The sequence below is a fragment of the Homalodisca vitripennis genome, chromosome 4 (assembly GCF_021130785.1).
Source record: "Homalodisca vitripennis isolate AUS2020 chromosome 4, UT_GWSS_2.1, whole genome shotgun sequence".
NCBI lineage: Eukaryota > Metazoa > Arthropoda > Insecta > Hemiptera > Cicadellidae > Homalodisca > Homalodisca vitripennis.
Window position 1 is genome coordinate 68,186,446 of NC_060210.1, and position 22,280 is coordinate 68,208,725.

Here is a 22,280-nt window from a genome sequence, read left to right on the forward strand (position 1 = left end):
CTGTGCTGTGGCACCGTCCTGCTGGAACCACACATCTCTCACATCCACCTCATTGAGTGTTGGCAAGAAAAACTCCTGAAGCATACGGATTAATGGTCACAATTCACTGAAACTGCCTATGCCTGTTCGTTTTCTTATAAAAAACACCCATGGACCAATTATCCCATCTCTCAAAAAAAGCACACCAAACAGTAACACGTTGTGAATGTAGACGTTGCTAATGAACTTACCTTGGGTTTGCAGGGCTCCAATAGCGCATGTTTTGTTTATTGACACATCCTGACATATGGAAGTCAGCCTCATCGTTAAAAAAATCAAGTGTGCCTTAAGGCATGTCAAGAAGCGCCTCACGCACATATTCTTGAGCAACAAAATCACATAGATTAAGTTTTTGTCTAAGGAGTGTCTAAGGATGAAACTTTAGTTCTTCATGAAGATTTGCCTCACAGAACAAGTAGATATTCTTACATCAGCTGTGTGTTTGGGCAGAGCACTAAGGGAATCGAAAAACAGATAGCCTTACCATGTCAATGTTTTGAGCTGTTTTCTTGACATCACCCAGTTTTGATGAAGTTGTTTACTCATGAAACAATATACTGACAAACAGGAATACGACCACAGGGTGCGATATTAGAGCGGGTACAAAATGCATATTGTATGACAATGATTGGGCATGTGTTTGAAAAGTACACTTTAACGCACTTCAGATTCGTCCACTCCATGATACAGACCAAACTAAGTGGATCAAAAACTTATGACCCTCCCTCTCGAATGCGCTTACACCCACCCTTCTCGGAATAGCTACCATTTCAAGGCACCCAATTCAAGTAAGCAAGTTGCTCTGCCTCACCCTGTATATGGTCTCCCTTTACTAACAGAGAGTATTGCACTTTATGACTGAACCTAACGTTTCTTTTTTTTTAGTTTTATACAGCTGTTTATATAAACTCTATAATCAGCTGAGCATTTCAATATTATGGAACATCACATCTGCTGTTGTTTATTACTGAATGACTCATGTTTACGCTGTCTCCTGGTTACCCATTGTTTTTGCGGTTCGTTATATGAAATGTAGTCTATCAGCCGGAGGTAACTAGTAACGCAACCGAGTACCTGGTGACGGACGGTTGCCGGGCTTGATCATAGACTGGGCAACATTTATTTACCCAGAAGTGTTCCGGAGCATTGTTTTAAATGTAGTCTATTAGCCAGAGTCATTGGTGACACTGTTTCTGTGTGAACATGCAAAATCAGCTGTTTCACTCTCATTCTCCCAAGCGTACACTCTGCTTATTGTTTACTATCCCAATCTCAAGTCAAAACCACAGTATTTTAGGTTTACTAAAAATGAGACCCGTTGAAGTATTAAAAACTAAAAATAGATAATGAAGTTATCAACTAATAAAAACAGTTTAGGGACATATTATTTTCTTGTAGTGTAGCAATTTATGAAATTATGGTTTGAACATATGAAAGTAAAATAATACACAAATGTGCACAGACAGGTCATAAAATAATGTCTAATATAAACCTTTGCTTAATCTAGAAACTAAAAATGTATGTTAACGCATTTTCCTAACTCTTCTTCTTTACTTTTTCACTTGCAGAACAAGTAGCAGAAGCTCTACGTTCAACATAATTTTTACAAAAAGTCACACTTTAGGTCACCCTGATGACCAGTGATGGAGCACATTTTTCATGTAGTAACTAATTCCGTCATTAAACAGCCCCTAATTATGCCAACAGTTACCTTCTGCAAATTGGCCTAAATATTATGGTTTTAAAAGTACATCTTTTAGTACTAAAATAAATATAATTTGTTTCGTTAGCCTATGCCTAATCTTTTATTTATTTATCAACGGATTAACTGATATATACTGCAATCACATAATTTAAATAATAATAATAATAATAATAAAGCTAATGTATAATAGATTGTAAATACAAAGATATTGATATATTAATTGTAATGCAGAAGGATGTTAGGCTGCATTATGAAATTCTACAACATAAATATGATATGTTAACAACTAATTGTGCTAAACAAAACAATCTTTATTCAGTGAACAGAACATTATCAATTTGTACGACTTTGAGTGTTAGTTCCATTTTCTGCACTTGGCTGTTCTAGATCTTGTGGTCTGCAACAGTAAAGAAATATAAATTAGTAACAAAGGAACATTGTCAATTTGTACGACTTTGAATGTTAGTTCCATTCTCTGCACCTGGCTGTTCTAGGTCTTGTGGTCTGCAACAGTAAAGAAATATAAATTAGTAACAAAGGAACATTGTCAATTTGTACGACTTTGAGTGTTAGTTCCATTCTCTGCACCTGGCTGTCCTAGGTCTTGTGGTCTGCAACAGTAAAGAAATATAAATTAGTAACAAAGGAACATTTCAATTTGTACGACTTTGAGTGTTAGTTCCATTCTCTGCACCTGGCTGTCCTAGGTCGTGTGGTCTGCAACAGTAAAGAAATATAAATTAGTAACAAAGGAACATTGTCAATTTGTACGACTTTGAGTGTTAGTTCCATTCTCTGCACCTGGCTGTCCTAGGTCTTGTGGTCTGCAACAGTAAAGAAATATAAATTAGTAACAAAGGAACACTGTCAATTTGTACGAATTTGAGTGTTAGTTCCATTCTGTGCTCCTGGCTGTTCTAGGTCTTGTGGTATGCAATAGTAAAGATTTATAAATTAGTAACGGAGGAACATTTTCAATCTGTACAACTATGTGTATTTTTATCTCTCTTTTCTCCTGGATATTGTAGGTCTATGGTCTGCAATAATAAAGAAGTATAAATTGGTAACAGGGAAACATTGTCTATTTGTATGACTTTACGGTTTATGGACAAAGTAAACTGATAAAATTACAAAAGAAAACTAAAATAAAGAGTGGGTAGATGATGAAATTGTTAATGAGCATGATAAGCTTATTGACATGCATCAGCAGTATAGGAAAGATAAGAGTAATATAAATATAAAAAAAAACTATGAAAGCACACAAGAAATATCTTAAAAAAACAATTTTATGTAAAAAGAAAAAAACATTTTGATTTAAGAATATAAAAGTCCACTAATGTTAACAAAACAATTTGGAATATCATTAATAGTGAAACAAAAAATTAAAAAGAAAAGCAGTCACCTAATATTGTACTTAAAAAGGATGGTATTCTCATAGAGGATCTATACAAAGTTGCAAATATTTTTAATAACAATTTTGTTGAAATGGTTGATACTCATGTTATCCCTAATTTACGTAAAAATGATGTTCAAACAGAGGATTCAATACAGCAAGTAACGGAATCCAGATTTATTTGTAACACAATTGATGATAAGACTCTATATCAGATAATTGATTCAATGAAACCTAAGTGGTCAGCAGGGTATGATGACATACCCATGAAAATTGTTAAGGAAGCGAAATTACCACTAAATAAACCTCTTTTACATGTAATTAATGCATCACTCATAACTGGAATATATCCTTCTCAATTAAAAGTTTCAAAAGTAATACCAGTACATAAAAAAGGGGATTGTACTGATCCTCTTAACTACAGACCATTGGCTATTCAACCGTCCTATCTAAAATATCTAAAATATTTGAAAAGTGTGTGCTGATTCAATTAGTTGACTATTTTGAAAACAATAAATTACTTGACATTGATCAACATGGATACAGGAAAAATAGATCCACATTAACAGCATTAAGAAATTATATTGAACACATTTTAGAGAACTTAGATGAGGGATACAACATTGTTGGCGCCTTCCTAGATTTGACCAAAGCATTTGACAGTGTTGATCATAAAATATTACTAGAAAAATTAAAAAGCTATGGTATCATTGGTAAAGAGCTTAGCTGGATTAAGTCGTACTTGGGAGGCTGTCAACAGTTTGTTAATGTTAAGTATTTGAATAAAAATCAGCATGATGTTAGGTCTCATACAAAAAATTTGACCTACTCTGTCCCACAGGGGTCAATATTAGGCCCTTTCATGTTCATGTGCTACTTGGGGGGTTTACCTAATTTTTTATATATAATTAAGAATAGTAAAATTTGTTTGTATGCAGATGGTATAAGCTTGTGCATTGCCGATATGGAATTAGGTACAACTAAGAAGAAATGTACTGTCACGAATCAGTTTCATTGTTAAAAAGTGATTTAAATAACAGAAATCTTCTACTCAATGATAATAAAACTACTTTTATACAATTTACTTGCAAAAATGTTGAATCAAACAAAATTAATATGAAAAATCTGGATAAAGAAACTAAATTTTTAGGGCTACATTTAGATAATACACTTAATTGGAACATTCATGTAAAAAAAATATGTAACAAAATAAGTTCAGGAATTTTTGCACTAAGAAGGCTAGCACCTTTTTGTAATAAACAAACCTTGAAATCAGTGTACTATGCCATGGTTCATTCACATAGCGCATACGAGATTGAAGTGTATGGGGGAACAAGTGCTGTAAACCTGAATAAAATTTTACGTCTACAAAAGGAGGCAATTAGGGTGATTCTAAAACTCAAAAAAGATGAGTCATGTAAGTTATATTTTAAAGAGCTCGAGTTTATGACTGTATATAGCCTCTATATATATATAGAACAGTATTATATGTAAAAAATAATGAGACTAAATTACCATGACAACTACATGTTCATGATTATAATACTAGAAACAAAAATAACTTTGTAATAAAACAACATAACAAAGAAAAATTTAAGCAAAGCCCAACTTATGTGGGAATCAAGTTTATGGGGAACCTGCCAGGTAGCATCAGGAATGAAAACAATAGTGTTAGATTCAAAAATAAATTAAAACAGTTTTTAATGGATTTATCATGTTATAACTTTGAAGAGTTTTACTCCCAGAGCCATGTATTTTGATTTTGATTTCTGAAGTCTAGTGGAATTAATTATAATTTGGTAATAAAAACGATTTCAATAATATTAAACCTATTTTCAACTATGTTAAGATTTTGAAAATAATTTACATTAAAAGGATTGTATATATGTGCAACTAATATAACATCACCTTGAATTTATTTATTAAGAATGACACATTCATGTACATTTTATGTATGTCTTGAATAAAGATATTATTGATTGAGTGATTGATTGATTGATGCTAACACTCACAATTGTTCAAATTGACAATGGTCTCCTGTTACTAATTTATACTTTTTTGTTTTATAAAATTTTTGGGAAAATAAAAATAATAAGTAGAAAACTAGACAAAATTACTACTGTAATAGCGCTTGAAATACGAGGCATGTTTTTAAATTACGCTGCCGCCGCGCTGCAGTTGCCGTTTAGTGCATGCACGTAGTGTAGCTACATCAGTTGGGAAGCCACAGACGCCATTACAACGCCGTTTGATTGAGTCTTTGTTTATGTGATTTTAAAATGCCACCTACTATCGAGAATCCCGCCGACTGTGAAGTGCGTGCTGTGATTCGTTTTCTCTGTGCTCTGTGCAATTGACATTCATCATCAAATCAGAGAAGTTTATGGTGAAAACATTATGAGTGAAGGGATGGTGCGGAAATGGGTTAGGGCCTTCAAAGATGGCCGCACAAAAGTTCATGATGAGGAACAAAGTGGGCAACCTTCAGTCATTACCGATGATCTCATCAAAAAGTGGACTGTAAAGTGAAAGAGAACAGACGGTTCACAATTTCGTCCTTAGCTGAACAATTTCCTGCTGTATCAAGAAGTGTTCTCTATGAAATTGTGTACGAATGTTTAAATTATCGGAAACTGTGTTCATGGTGGGTACCGAAAATGTTGAATGATGAGCACAAAACCAAACGATTGGGCAGTGCATTGAGCTTTCTCGAGCGTTACAATAACGAGTGTGATGATTTTTTTAAGCCATATCGTTACAGGCAATAAAACGTGGGTAGCCTACGTTACACCAGAATCAAAACAACAGTCAGTGGATTGCAGCATTCAACATCCCCTAGGAAAGTCAAATTCAATCAAACAACTTCTGCCCAGAAAATCATTGCACTGTCTTTTGGGACAGACAGGGTGTGTTGGTGGTCAATTTTCTGCCTCGCAGTGAAACGATTAATGCAGCCGCGTACTGTGAAACTTGAAAAAAACTGTGCTGCGCAATTCAAAACAAAAGGCGTGGCATGTTGAGTGCAGGCGTCGTTTTGCTCCACAATAATGCTCGTCCTCATTCAGCAAATCGAACGCAAGAGCTCATCACTTCATTTGGCTGGGAACAATTGGACCATCCTCCATATAGTCCCGATCTAATGCCTAACGATAACCATTTATTTGTTTCTGCACTTAAAGACACATTTGGCGGGGAAGCGTCATTCCAATGGTGAAGAAGTAAAAACGTCTGTGCAACAGTGGTTGTCCAGTCTGGCGGCAAGCTTCTTTGATGACGGCATACAAAAGCTGGTCTCAAGATACGACAAGTGCCTTAATAATAATGGAAATTATGTAGAGAAGTAGAGGAAAGAATGCTCTTTCAGGTAAATTAAGTTTTGTTTGAAAAATTTACTTGTTAATTTTTTTATATCAAAACGGTACTTATTTTAAAAACATGCCTCGTAAAAAAACCAACATAATTTAGAATGTAGTTTCAATATGTAAATATTTATTCATTTTACGGCAAAGTACTTTTTTCAGTACAGTGCATATAGAAAATAAAATTAAACAATGTTGTGTTACATTTAAAAAGTTATCAACAACCAAGGGTATTACTTTAATTTCTATTTATAACAGTGACCTTAATGCGGACTTAATATAAATATTCAATGAATTATTAAAATTTCAAATACAGGATTGCTACTGTAATAGATTAGTAGATATCCACTAGTGATGTCTTTATCAGAAAAAATTAACTGGTTGATAAATTCCCTGTTTCTGCTTGAGTTTTTTATGCTCGGTATTAGTTTTGTTTCTTTACGTAAACATCACAATTGGAATATCTTAAACTTTAAATTGCGGATATTCATTTAAAATTGAATAATAAACTGTCATTTATATTCTATTTTAAATTCTGGACCTTCACATTTTTTTAGTGTTCTTTAGAATTCTCTATAAACTTTAATAAAAGATGAGTTTCAAAATGAATAGAGATGTTCAATCACCTGACAATGAAGAAGACGGGAGGCCATGTCAGAAGAACAAGTAGATCCTGGATAGTGATCCCATAAAGAGTGAAGAGTGCCATGGTGGACAACATCATAAAGAAGATGCCAAGATAGCGTTCCACTGCTGCTCTATACTCTGGCCCGTATCTGTTGTTGGCAGGCACCCCCACCTCTGTTATGCTTCGTTTTTCTCTGGTTACATTCACATTCCCTTCAATACTTTTAAAGTGATCAATGTTGATTGTTATTTCATCAAAATTTGGCAAATTAATGTTGACGGTCTGTTGCTCTGTGGTCAAGTCATTGAGGAACATCTCTTTGTCTTCTACCAGAGATATTGAGGTGTTCTCTACCCGTGGGCGTGGAAACATGTGTTTTGCCGTGAAACACCAGTCAAATATCCACAGAGTCAAGGGGCACCGACCATTGATGGATGAGTATTTTAACGTTGAGGAGTTCCAGACAGAAAATATGCAAATGGTGAGAAAACCGATCCATGTCAGGAACCATATCCAAAATGCCATCCTTAACATTAGTGCAATGCGTTTCCTCATCCCAAAGTATCCCAAGGAGACGAAGAGCAGCATGCCACTGACCAGGAACATCATCAGGAGATAGCCAATAGTGAATTCATGTGGGGCATCCACAGTATTGATGGTGACTATGGGTAGCATGAGAGCTATAAACACTATACTGAGTACGGTCAGCAGGTGGTGGCTGGGGATGGAGCAGGTGTAACCTGGTGTGGTTTGAGTCAGGAATGGAATGCATATCAAGAGTGGGATCATATCTGATGAATTTAGGAGAACGGTTTGTGGTGGGAATTTTCTAGTTATTTAGTTTCTTAGCAACATATTTTCTTATTAAGCTTTCACATTAAAATAAATATTACTCAGAAATAGTAATGAATGTTCTGTTTGTTCTAATAAAATACCCAGTTTATTTGAAATGAATCAATATCGCATAAACAGAAATAATAGTGGCTTTTTCAACCTCCGATAAAATATAAAAAGACAGTTATGATTAATATATTTAATTTTATTACTGAAAATGAGCTAAATCCATGGTTACTTTTTTGACAGGTTTAGCTTTGTACTCTATAGAGGAATTTGAAAAGGGTATTTTTTAATAATAACAATTGATTTTTAGATTTAGTTTTGGATGTAGTCTTTATTTTATATTATTGAAACTTGACACTATTCTAATGTAAGAAATGTACTATATGTTTTTGAATAAAGAATATTTGACTATTGAAAAAAAAAAAAAAATGTAATCAGCATTTGTTGTATTGATGGACAATTTTTCCAATACTCTCTTCATATATTATGTATGTAAGTTATCTTGGAAATTGATCAGACAGTTTACTTGTGGTGAACATCCATTTTTTTTCTTTTTCTTGGTCAACTTGTTAAATAAGATTGTAACAGACTTGAGAACTTATTCCTTTTGGTTATGTCTAGTTATTCATAAAGTCTGTTTTTAATTCCCTACCAATTTTGCACAACATCCTATCAAGTTTGTTCGCAATAGCTCAGTCTGAAAAAGTAAGAAAGCAGACTTGCCCTCATAACATCTGTAGAAAATACTTGTCATCATTTATACTGTTTTGAAAAAAAGTTGCAATTCTTAAGCATGAATTTCTTCCTCCGACACAATTTTCAAACTTACACCTTCCCTTGGAAGGCTTGAAGTCTTCTATTTTCCTTTTATCTAGTCTCTGTCTGTTGATTTTCACATATGATCAAGACCTATTGTCCCTATTGATTCCATGAAAGCTGGAGAGATTGGTGGCCATCCTACCACAATCTCTTCCAACTCTGAAAAACTATTAGTTGGAGTGGAGAGTTAACTCTACAGAGGTCTTTGGAAGCATTGGTATATCATTTGAGAAATGGTTATATAACACCAGGAATTAAAACATATATTTTACTGTGCATTATTTTTACTTTGTATTTGTTTATTTCAGTAACTTTTTTGGTCAGTTCTAAAGGTATGGTTAAAACAACTCATATGAAATACATATTAACTTGGATTTTAAAAAGTCTCCTTGATACTAAATGGTAAATATATTGAGTAATGAATATTTTGTTTCTCTATGCACTGTTCAGCCATCAAGGAATTTCAGTGAATGCTTGGTTTATAAATTTGTTCCGCCTGAACAGTCATTTTATGTGCAGGTCAACAAAGCTAAAAACTTGGTTTGTCTCTTTTTGTTTAGCCAATATACAGCAAAACTGCTCACTTTTCTGTGGCATATATTTTAATTGTATAATGTTATGCTAATAAACTCAAGAAACTATCACCAGTGTTGTATGTTATACCATAGAAAGTGCCAGTGCCAGTGTTGGACCAGTTGGTGTGTCCTCCTATGGAGAGTGAAGCGGTTCGGAGACAACCACTCAAGTCCTCTACTAAACCTGCTATCTCTACCCCTGCTGTTGTGGAAGGTACCAGCGTCACACCACGGCAGAGGCCCAAACGTGCCACATCTGGTGGCATCCCACCCCTTATCGGAGCCTCCCCCACACCATCTCGTCCCTTCCCCGCTCCCACCACTGTAAGCCCACCCCCAGCTACCGCTCTGCAGCCTCCTCCTCCACAACCCCCAGCCCTTGACTCCTCCGAGACTCTCTTTCCTTCTTCTGGTAAGTAATATATTAGGGATAGGTTCCAAAAGTTGGGTTACAATTTCGATTCTAGCATTGTTGTGTTTATTTTGAATATGATTTAAATTTTGTTACTAGTAATTATAAAAAAAGCGTATTAAATTATTTTTAATTGATTTCAAATGCTTCTCTTAAAATTTGACTAGGATTTTATTCTAGCTCTTTGCTACTTGCAAAGTCTATTCTTAAACTTTAGTCATAGTTTGAAGTAAATCAAGTTTGAATGTTAAAAAATTCCTTTATTGGCGTTTTTCAGGTTACCCAGATCCTTTCCGAGAAGAAGAGAATGTAAAAAGGTCTCCACCCACTCAGTCTGTATCTCAATGTCCAATAGTGGCTGAACCATCCCCTCCTCTTTCACCCTCTGGCCACCATCCCTCACACCGCCGCAACGTCAGTGATACCTCAGCCTTCAATAAGTGAGTTCAAATCTCTTATTCACTTGTAAATGTGACTCATCATTTTCTATACATGGTAGTTGTTATAACTTTATTAATTTATAAATGCTCCTCATATCACATTACTACTCTATGATAGAAAATTTAATCAAGACTGTAAACTTATATTTAAAATTTTTTTTCTTACCGTTAGCATTTAGAATTTTACTATTATATATTTCTTTAAATGATACATTTATTTGAGTTATTTAAAATTAATTTTTAATCTTAAAAGGTTGAAGTAAATATGCTCTTAATTCGGTGCAGATTTACACCATATATTGGGTTCTTGTGATGTCAGTGTTGTATTACTTAACTTAACTCATAAATATAATTATATGTATGAGTGTTTATAAATTATACAGTCAATTGACGAGTCAGGTTCTCACCACACAGATTGATAAGTATGTCCATTATAATGAATTAGTGTAGTTGATTCAAACATGTGAAATATTAACATAAGATACAACAAGATACAAGATATTTTTGTTATCACTAAGCACAATTATTACAAATCATACTATTGACAAAGTCAACAAATTGTATAGCATATTATTTTTATAATAAAATATAAGCCATTCCTTCAATGGAAGAAGAGAAATGATTAATAATATAGTTTATAGGAACATTGTACAAAACAATTAAATGTGTATGTTAAATGTACATTTATATAAAAACTCAATTAAAGCAGGATTAAAAACTTGAAGTACTAATATCACAGGCCATGTAGTTATTTATCGAGTAAAAAGATTGGATTGGATACATGTAACCTCCTAACTATCTCAATACATACAACATCATTTTACAGTGACTTGGTGTGCAGACTTTTATTATTTAAACAATGATATGAAACCCTACTTAATGAAAAAATCTGAATAATTTGGTGTGATATGTCAAAAAAGAGTTTGTTTATAGATTTTAAATTTGGCATAAAACTTTATAGGGAAGAATGAGTTCTATGATGCATGATTTATTTGCCAACTTCTTTTATTTACAATTGTCTGTCTGTCTACAGCCCACAGAATATCTCAAGATGAGCAATAGATTTGAAATTTTACATGTAATGTCTGTGATGCCTGTTATGACAAGTCCTGCTGTGGCATACTTCTATCTTTATTGTAATTGTTATATAAAATTAATGAAATTGTATCTAAGCCAATCATACAAAAACATAAAGAAGTCATGTATTTTTAAGTGTAGATGTTAAGCTGTAAAACTGTTTTAATACAATTCTACTATTTATTTTCAAAAAATTGTTACATACCGATTTTTCACATGTTATTTAAATAAGTCCGAGTCTCATGGGCTAATTGAATTAGATTAGAGACATCTATTCTTTTTATAAATATTTTTTTTGTGAGTGCCTAAAATTTAGAATGTCAATACTGTTTTTTAAATCTAATGACTCTTGTCATAATTGTTACTAACTGTCTTCTAGTTATTTTAATAAACCATTTATGTTTTTTTAAATCACCTTAGCTTTAGTTTTTTAACGTTTATTACTTGTTGTTTTATGTTAAGTTTTTTAGTTGTCCTGCAATTTGGACGCCAAATGAAGGCCAATACATTTGGACATAACAATTTGTTGCAGGGTATTTGCCAATGAGACCAGTCAGTTCCTGGCCCCATATGACTCCATGGTAAAGTCTCAGTCTGGGGCTAACACACCTCCGGAAGTGAACATGGCTGTCACCCACAACATCTCTACCTCACATGTAAGTCCATAGCTGTCCAAGTGATCAATATATTGATAGATAACTTGTACATTTTGGATGCGTACTGATTCATACGGAGATCAAAATATGTCAAAACTTATCAGTGATAGCCTGTTTAGTATAAACTGACTGGACCACATCTAACGTAAACAATTAATAGAGTAAAAGGGTAGACATAAGGATAGGAAGTTTTATAGTAATGATATGTGAATTAATATTAAGAATTTACTAACATATTGAGGGTTTGCCAGTTCCTAGGGTACTGGAGGGCTACTGCTTTTCAAGATAGGTTTCACCTGTCTCAGGACACAGTTAACAACTTGGACAATCGTAGATACTCTTGAACTAAAGGTTTCTGAGAGATATGGTACGCAGTAGAGTTTGTCTTCTAATAACCCTGTCACAGGACACAGTTAACAACTTGGACAATCGTAGATATTCTTGAACTAAAGGTTTCTGAGAGATGTGGTACGCAGTAGAGTTTGTCTTCTAATAACCCTGTCTCAGGACACAGTTAACAACTTGAACAATCGTAGATACTCTTGAACTAAAGGTTTCTGAGAGGTATGGTACGCAGTAGAGTTTGTCTTCTAATAACCCTGTCACAGGACACAGTTAACAACTTGGACAATCGTAGATACTCTTGAACTAAAGGTTTCTGAGAGGTATGGTACGCAGTAGAGTTTGTCTTCTAATAACCCTGTCACAGGACACAGTTAACAACTTGGACAATCGTAGATACTCTTGAACTAAAGGTTTCTGAGAGATATGGTACGCAGTAGAGTTTGTCTTCTAGTAACCCTGTCACAGGACACAGTTAACAACTTGGAAAATCGTAGATATTCTTGAACTAAAGGTTTCTGAGAGATGTGGTACGCAGTAGAGTTTGTCTTCTAATAACCCTGTCACAGGACACAGTTAACAACTTGGACAATCGTAGATATTCTTGAACTAAAGGTTTCTGAGAGATATGGTACGCAGTAGAGTTTGTCTTCTAATAACCCTGTCTCAGGACACAGTTAACAACTTGGACAATCGTAGATACTCTTGAACTAAAGGTTTCTGAGAGGTATGGTACGCAGTAGAGTTTGTCTTCTAATAACCCTGTCACAGGACACAGTTAACAACTTGGACAATCGTAGATACTCTTGAACTAAAGGTTTCTGAGAGGTATGGTACGCAGTAGTGTTTGTCTTCTAATAACCCTGTCACAGGACACAGTTAACAACTTGGACAATCGTAGATATTCTTGAACTAAAGGTTTCTGAGAGATGTGGTACGCAGTAGAGTTTGTCTTCTAGTAACCCTGTCTCAGGACACAGTTAACAACTTGGACAATCGTAGATACTCTTGAACTAAAGGTTTCTGAGAGATATGGTACGCAGTAGAGTTTGTCTTCTAATAACCAATTCTTGTATTGCAGCATAGTTATTTCACAATGTTGTGAAAGGACCATAGGATATGAAGAGTTCAACACTAGTAAAAAAGTCCACTGTACAAATGTGGCAGAGACAACAGAAAAGAGGGGACGCCACACTGCAAACTGACTAGAAATAAATAAAAGCAGGGTACGGAAGAGAACAATATTTACAGTTAGAGCCTGGGACCAAGAATGGACAAGGAGTTAAACAATGCTATCCAAACTACTCTGTCGCGGAGGATAGTAGAGAATGAGCCATTACTAGAGCATGCTGTAGAAATATAATTTTGTAGAGCCACTGAGAACCGGTGAGCCAGATGATGTTTTTTTTCTTTACTCAGTTTGACAAATTAGTTATAAATATTGGAGATGTTAATTTTGTATGAAATATTTCTATACTCACATTTTAGATGTTTATAAATAATATAGTATTACAACAAGTTTGGCAACTGGCTTGTACATAATTAAACAATCACTATGGACCTCAGAAAAGAATGAAGCTAGCAGTAATTGGCTGGTTAAACTAGTAATCAAGCAGTATTAGCTGGATAAATTACTAAACTAGTGGTAATTGTTTGGGCGAACTGCTGATCAATCAGTAATTGTCTGGGTGAACTACTGATCAATCAGTAATTGTCTGGGCGAAATACTATGTTAGCAGTAACTGGCTGGACAGACTGTTAGTCAAGTAGTAAATAAGTGGGTGAACTACTGAGCTAATGGTAATTAGCTGGGAAAACTTCTGATCTAGCAATAGTTGGATGGGCAAGCTACTATGCTGGCAGTAACTGGCTGGGTGAACAATACTCTAGCAGTAACTGGCTGTGGGCTAACCACTACTGTAATAGCTGGTTTGATGAATTACTAATCAACCAGTAAATAGCTGGACAAATGACTTAAGTTTGCAGTAACTTGCTAAGTGAACTACTAACCTATTTTGATTAACTAATAATTAAGAAGTGGTTGGCTTGACAAAACCACTGTGATTGGCTGATGGACTAATTACCTGGGCAAGGTACTCGGTGGTAACTACTAAGTCAATATTTGTTGTGGTAGAGTGAACTACCTGTGGGCACTGCTGTGACTCCAGAGGGAAGGTCTCTGTCTGCAGCAGGTCCTCAAGGGTGGAACCCTTTTGAGGATCCTCCCTTCAGTCAGATGACAGAGGACCACATCTTTGGAGCAGAATTTGACCGGATCAAGCGAGGCTCCCAAAGTAGTAAGTACTCCTTATTAACTTAATTTGCAAAAATATTAAGTTGATATTGACAAGAAAACAGAATTAATATTTTAGCACAGTTTGAGTTTGAATAGTTAAAAAAAGGTGTGATTTTTTTGTGGAAGTAAGGGTGATTTTTCTTCGACTTTTCTTTTGTATATTGAGTTTTAAGTAATTTTTCTTTTTAATAAATTTGTTTCTAATTTTTTAAATTATTATATCATTTATAATTATATTGTTATAATATGAATTTGTAATGTTGTTTGTATCAAGATTCAATGCACAATAATTTATAAGTTCTAATGAAATAACACATACTACCTGTAATTTTTATATTTATTCCTAACGTTTACGGGTACTCTATAGAGCAACTCAGATGAATACAAAAAAACTATCCATAAAAAATATCTAATTATAAATGTTGTAGAAGTTTTTTTAATATTTTTCCCACCACAGGTATTTCAAATGTGAAGAGTCGAGAAAGTCTGGTGATGGCTGTTTCCAACAATGATGATCCCTTTATCTCAGCCCCTTTTACATTACCTGGTGAGTCTTAACATGTTTTTTTCTGTGTATAGTAATTCTGAGCATTAAAGAAAGTAAATTAAACTTTTTTAATCCTGGATCCCTCAGCTTTATAATGCCAAGTTTATTTTGGTCTGTTTACGAGCTTTTTGTAAACAATTCCTAATTAAATACATCTATTACACAAATTATATTGTATTTGGTATTGTTTTTGAGTGTAAGAAAACAGAACTTGGGTTTATTATCATTATCATTATCTTGGGTTTCATTAGAATGAAAAAATCGGTTAGACAAATGTTTTTTCAATACAACTTACCACACCGGAAAAGTGGTCATATAAAAATCTAAGATATACAAAGGGATATTTTTTATATTTATTTTGGCGCATCGTCTAGAGTCTGCACTGTCTATTGTAGACGATCGGCAGTACGCAAATTACCGATTGGTGAATGAAGTAGCGTGGTATTCTTAGGCTTCTCCCTCCCTCAAAAAACATAAATTAAGTAGAGTTCAGATGAAAGTATTTGGTTTATTTCTCGATTGTACTGAACTGACCTTGTGTACCGAAAGCACGCCCACCGCTAAACCTCTGACCCGCCATACTGAAGTGCAGTCTGCTCCATGGTAGCGCTCTGTTGATATTTATTTGTTATCTTTGTATTTTTGAATTGGATACATGTATTTTCTAAACACCACAGAAAGAAAAGTTATTAGGTATACACAATGTTATGTCGACACATTGAAAGACACATAGATAAAACTTAAGAGCTTAAAATAGGTGATAGAAAATTGTCACAGAATTTCTCGCATATCACTAACATTGAAATGCTAGAGCACTGCAGCTTTGTGTTATTTCTTGCAAATACTGCTAGTGACGATAAACTGTCATTGTTGCACTTGGCATTAAGGTTAAGATACGGTATCCCGGAAAACCGGGAAAAAACGGGGAATTGAGCGATTGAGAGGTTTTGAGCGGCCACCCTGATAGAATCATTAGTACTACTGAGGTCTACAAGTTTTAGGTCGACTTTATTTAGTTGAAACCATGAAAATAGTTTTTAGTACAATCTAGAAATAATACAATAATAAATTTTGTTTCAGTTTCACGTCAGAACTCAAAGTCAGGCAAATCATCATCAGCGTCAATCATAGGTAAGACATGAGCTGTCGAATTTCACTCCATTGTACTTTAGGAGCTTCACTATTTCTTTAACCAAACTTGTACAGTGTCAGAGGTGGATTGGATGAGTTTATCAAATCTATTCTGACTGTTAGTCAAATCTTTGTTCATTCACACTAAAATGTAAATTAAGTAAGCTGCGGTGCATAAAATTAAAAAAATATATGTGTTAAAGAAAAACATAAAAATGTATTAATATGTTTGAATTACGAAGCAACTTCATTGTGGAAAATTATTCTAATAACTTTTGCAAATTTGAATTGTCTGTTGTCCTATCCATCTCTGAAACTGAGCATATTCTATCTAAATATAAAAAGTTATGATTGCTTAAAAGCCAAAATAATTTGTTTATAAGACTACCCCTGTTTAGCAGTATGTTTTATGGACCTCCCACTGTGTCTATAAAAGTGTAAAACACCAAATAATCCCCAGCCTGTGTACGTATATATGTAGCCAGTGATAATTTCCATGACACAGATAAATACAGAAAGCTAGTCAACTCTGGAGCATGTACAAACTTATTTTGGTAGCAAATGTAAATATTTTTGTTTGGAATGTGATATATATATATATATATATAAATACACTTGGTGTGTTACTTATAGCATAAGATACTTAGAGACTCATCATGTTTAATGGAAAATGCATATTCTGTTTAAAGAGATTTATTAGTGCAATGTACTTTATATGAAAGTATTCGCTTAATAATATTTATAAATATAAGAAAGATTTACATTTCAGCTAAATATGTAAACAGTATGAAGTTGTGTTTGATTATATACAGGCTTAGTGTAACTAGTTAAATAAGTGTTATACAATGTTAATCGAAGCTTGCAAACAGGTACAGAACGTTCCTGAGGGATTAGTAGAACTTTTCTTTAGGAAGTAAAATTATTTTTTCAACATCTTTCTTAATGTTCAATATATATTGTTTTCTTATTAAATATATAGCTTTATATAGTGTTAGGTCTCTGTTATTCTATGGTTTACTTTTGTTGAGGATTCATATCTGTGTATTGTTTCATCTTGGGTAGTAATGTGTAGATTTAATTACAGAATGTTGTATTCAGAAACAGCAAAAGTGGTTTCTGTGTTTTATAGTTAGTGTGAAATTATTAAGGTGCTCAATAAAATTAGAGATTGTAGAGCGTTTTGACCAAAGAGTTTGATAAAAGGTTGTTGTTATGAGCTCAAATTGTGCCACAAGGCTGATCTGTGAATAAGTGGAAATTTGTTTTGTGTCAGTTCAAAATACAGGGTCATTGAGAATTGTGTCTAATTTCAGTGATAAATTATAGAATTTATATTTATCAATACGCAGAAAGTAAAATCACTGGGAGAATGCACAGATTTCATCCTGATACTAGTGTATTTGCTTAAGTCATTGCACTACAAATCCCATAGTCACTTACTTCTCTAGAATAATATCAAATTGTGTACATTGTATAACTGGTCAAGCTAATGAATATACATGAAGTGTTTGAATATACATCTACTTAAATATGCCAAAAATTAAGATAACCAATTTAAAGTCTGTACTACAAAATGGCGTTCTTCTCTGATTTGGTTAAATTATGCCATGCATTTGTACAAAATATACAATACACAATTTCTATTAGTTCTGTAGTTGAACATTGGTTTCACAAAGTCTGCTTGTTAATTACTAGTATAATTTATACCTAAAATGAACAATACCTTTTCCATGACCCTGGTATGCATTAAATTAATATTACACTGGCTGTATAAAGTTAATAAAAATACATTGATGTAACAAATAGCAGTGGTTAAACAGTTATTCTGTTATTTAAAAACTAACATAAACTTTATAATTTTCGGTTCAAACATTTCCAGGACTTTATTTCATGTCCTTACAGAGTTGCTTCCATAAAATTTCCACTTGTTATTATACTAAAGGTTACCAAATGAAAGCCATGGAGTTAGTGATGTTTGATTTTGGAACAATTTAATATTCCATTATAGTTAGGTTTAAGTTTGTATAACTCAGTTAAGTATAAACGTTACCCTACCTACCTTCATTATACATAAGTTATAGCAATATTTTTGAAGTTTTTTGTTATGTATAAATGAAAGAGAAACTATTAGTTTATACAGTGTGTTAAAAAAAGTTAACACTCAGTTGCTTATTATATTTTTATTTGTGTACATTAGTTCAATTTACAAAACTGTACACAACATTCAGTTGTTTCTAAAATTGACCATATGCCACACTTGTTTGTTACTGAATTGTATTGAGCAATCTATTTAATATAAAATATATGTACATAATTTATTTCCCAATATTCACATATACCGGTAAATAATTCTAAAATGGAATAATTTAATTCAGACTGTATTTAAAATAAATTGTTACTTTATAACTGATAATTTATAGCAAATGAATCGTTTACTAAACCGTAGCAGTTTCTGCAATAAAAGTTACATAAAAAGTAATAGTATAAGCATTATATTGTTGTTTTACAGTAATAGACATTTTAATTTCTAGTTACCAAATAAACTACCATCCTATTTTCGTATTGAATCAGTCAGTTATTTGTATATTTTTTAAACCAAAACCACATTTTAATGAATTTACTTAATTAAAAAGTAAATAATATAGTTTGCAATAAAACTCATAAACCTATTTATGAGACAAGTAGTACCATTAAAAATTAAGTTGTACTGTTATAGGTATGAAAAAATAAGAACTACACTGAATCTATTGAACACACAATCAAATAGTCCTCTGCAAATATAGATCCCAGCTAGAAATATATTACAGGGTGATAAAGTTTTAAAATATGTAATACTCATGCCATAGTCTTTCTTTAGTTTCTATTTGTTAGGAGATGTTGGTAGTGGCCATAACACAGGAGGTTTAATTATTAAATATGACTGTGTTATTAGTAGGTTACTTGATTTATTTTTAACATGAATGTTGTTGGACATACTTATTGTTAAAAAAATATATGTTGATTCATAGACATATAAATCATGTATTTACTATCAACTTTTACATTAAAACTAACCGCTCCTTAACCTAAATTTTATTATTCACCTTTTATAAGCATTTTATTTTTCCAACAATTGTTTAGTTTATTAATGAATGTCTTGCTTTTAAATAACTACTGTTTTAAGAAACATTATATAAATACTCAATTCACTAAAAATATAATAATACTAATTACTTCATGATCAGTTATTATTGTTTAGAAATGAATTAATTATCATAATTTTTAATTATGCTTATTGCTTTATTAGTCTTTTTGTGCTGTTTTTTTACTTTCTATGTCTACATCAAAATATCACTTCCTTATTGGTTTGTTAAGTAAATATTTATTTTTAAACTGACTGACCTAATTTTGCCCCAAATAAAATGAATTTTATACAGTTTATGTTCCAAGTGACTAAATAGCAGAAAATGAAAATGTTATCTAGTGAACCAGCTGTTCAATATCCATAATAATTGTTTAGTGGGCTAGGTATCTTATTGCAGTTGGATGCTTTGTCACATAATTCCATGATCTTTATTCATATACTGCATATTGTATGTAACATTTTTGTTTTGTTAGTTTTTATTTTGGATATATCTTAAAATTACTTTTGTTTACAGGTAATTCTGTAAAATTTTTGTATTATACTGAGCTAAAAGTAACTCGTTTCACCTATAAGATACATTACTGTTAAATAGTACTATTTGACATAATATTTTTTGAAGAAACAAAATGATTGTTTATTTTCACATTTTTCTTATTCTTGAAAAGGGACAGTAGTAATTACAGTTAATACAATTATTTATAAAAATTCCTAAAAACATGCCTAACTTACTTATTTGGATCCATACTATAAAAAGGTGAATAGTATTTTGTTTGTAGCTCTATACTATACATAGTTTTTATTTCATAATATGATACTATATATAAGCAGAAAATAAAATGTTAACTTTGATTTCTTTTTACAGAGTTGGAAATTTGTTATAACATTTTACTAAACAAATCTTATTTGGAACAAGGCTGTTTATAATTTATTTTTACACACTTCGAGCATCTTGTGGTTTCTCTAAAATACTTTTTTATTAAATTGTGTTACCTTAAAGGGATTATGTTCCATTGATCTAGAGAACTTCTCAACATTGCATTTTATTTACTAAAACAATGTGAAAATTAAATTTTCCAAGCATTGTATGTTATTGTAATTGTTATGTATTTTTGATGGATTAAGCCAGCCTAGATAATCAACATATTAACCTAATATTTGCCTTAACATAAACCAAAGTATCAAGTATTAGAAAAAAGAAATGTATGAGAACTATATATTAAATGTTATTTTAGTACTAGCACATGCCCACGTCTTTACCTGCAATCTCTATGCAAAATTCTGTGTATTTTTTTGAATAGCTCCCGCAATTTCAGTAAAACTTGAACTATATTGAATCAGTGTAGAGGAACTCCAAAGTTTGATTCATATCAAGCTGTAATGAAAGGACCATTTTTAGTAATAATTAGTAACTTCCTGTTAAGTTAGCTTTATTCATTGTCTATTGTGTAATGTATTCTTATACTCTTGGAGTACAGTATGTACACTACTTACCATGCCAAATTTAGTGGAATATTTGTTATATTATTTAATTTGCTTTCTGGCATAATTACAACTGAATACTGTACTATATAGTTAGGCAAGTAGTATATTGTATAACACAACACATACTCATTTATTATAATTTATGGATTTCTATTTTTAATTTTAATTTTATTATATAAGGAATAAAATATATAGATATATGCAGAAATATTTCCTATATTGTAGAGGACATCAATCATAAATGAGATGGAAAAGACTTAGGAATGGCTAGAAATTGAAAGACTGCAAAATCACAAATTAAATGAGCTATTAAGTTTTAGCTGTAAATATAGTTAATGCATGAAAATTTGATTTTTTCTAATAAGTTTTTTTGACATTAGAATCAATTACACACATAAAATGAGATATCTTTGTGTACAACCTTTTATGAAATTGTGTAGAACCCACAATGGCACACTTAGGTTGTGAACAAACAAAAAATCCATTAATAAAAATACATGTCATTTCCTCCAGTCATCTTTTATATAAATACTTTTAAACTTTTATATTCTTATCTTCAACTGTTTTTATTTTCATCCGATTGTAAGGATGCCTTAAATTATATGTTAGATGCTTTTCAATTCTCATTGAATTATAATAAAAGTATTTTAGTTTATTATATTCTCAAAAAATGTGTTGAAAGCTAGAATTTGTTTTAAAATAAAAAAAAAATATTGCATTGATAACCGGTCGTTTCATCTTAAAGATAGGTGTCATGCAAAAATGTTGATGTTTCCATTAAACACATCCATTTTACATTTAAGATGACATCTTATAAATTGTATCTTAAATATTTCTATATTATTTAGGTCCATAAATATTTACAGATACTTTTTACAAAAAAAAAAAAACAATAAACTACATTTATTACATCAGAACTACTACAATTCCATAGAGTTTTAATGAAATATGGTATAATAACATTATTTGTATACACCCTTGTGCGAACAAAAAAAGGGTTTCAATGACATTTCCGTTGATTTCCAAAAGATCTACAAATTGATTTTTGAATGAGGGTAAAATCGGTAACCTCCTTCTTGTGAATTTATGCTTATTTTATACAAACCAACGCACAAGAATAAATTCAGCTTTGACAACTATAGAGAAAGCACTCTCGACCATAGTGAGTCTGCTACTGGACATACGCTCACCTATCTGCGAGTGTGTTCTCCGTTGTGTATGTATGTTCTCAACTAACTTCACATAGAAACTGGAGTAGGCACTCACAAATTATTACCAAACTCATAATATGGGAGCCCTCTCATGTTTGGGGTGAGTCTGCATTTTATTAAACTGAACCTGAGTGGGTACTCGCAAAATACGAGAATTTGGATAGGGTGCTGTCTCACTTTCCACTCCATATGCTGCTTACTATG

At 32.4% G+C, this 22,280-nt stretch overlaps 2 protein-coding genes across 3 annotated transcripts in view; one reads left to right on the forward strand and one right to left on the reverse strand.

Annotated features, from left to right (window-relative positions):
• LOC124359463 (BMP-2-inducible protein kinase) overlaps window positions 1-22,280 on the forward strand; it is a 70,968-nt gene that overhangs the window by 24,113 nt on the left and 24,575 nt on the right. For both annotated transcript variants that reach the window (XM_046812220.1, XM_046812221.1), the window contains exons 8-13: window positions 9,452-9,770; window positions 10,048-10,210; window positions 11,820-11,943; window positions 14,420-14,582; window positions 15,039-15,128; window positions 16,209-16,259. In XM_046812220.1, coding sequence (XP_046668176.1) covers window positions 9,452-9,770; window positions 10,048-10,210; window positions 11,820-11,943; window positions 14,420-14,582; window positions 15,039-15,128; window positions 16,209-16,259 — 910 coding nt within the window. The remainder of the gene's footprint in view (window positions 1-9,451; window positions 9,771-10,047; window positions 10,211-11,819; window positions 11,944-14,419; window positions 14,583-15,038; window positions 15,129-16,208; window positions 16,260-22,280) is intronic.
• On the reverse strand, window positions 2,035-8,032 carry LOC124359464. Its single transcript, XM_046812222.1, has 2 exons — window positions 7,123-8,032; window positions 2,035-2,141 (listed from the first exon to the last, which is right to left on the reverse strand). The coding sequence occupies exons 1-2, from the start codon at window positions 7,911-7,913 to the stop codon at window positions 2,078-2,080; spliced, it is 855 nt and encodes a 284-aa protein (XP_046668178.1). The 5' UTR covers window positions 7,914-8,032; the 3' UTR covers window positions 2,035-2,077.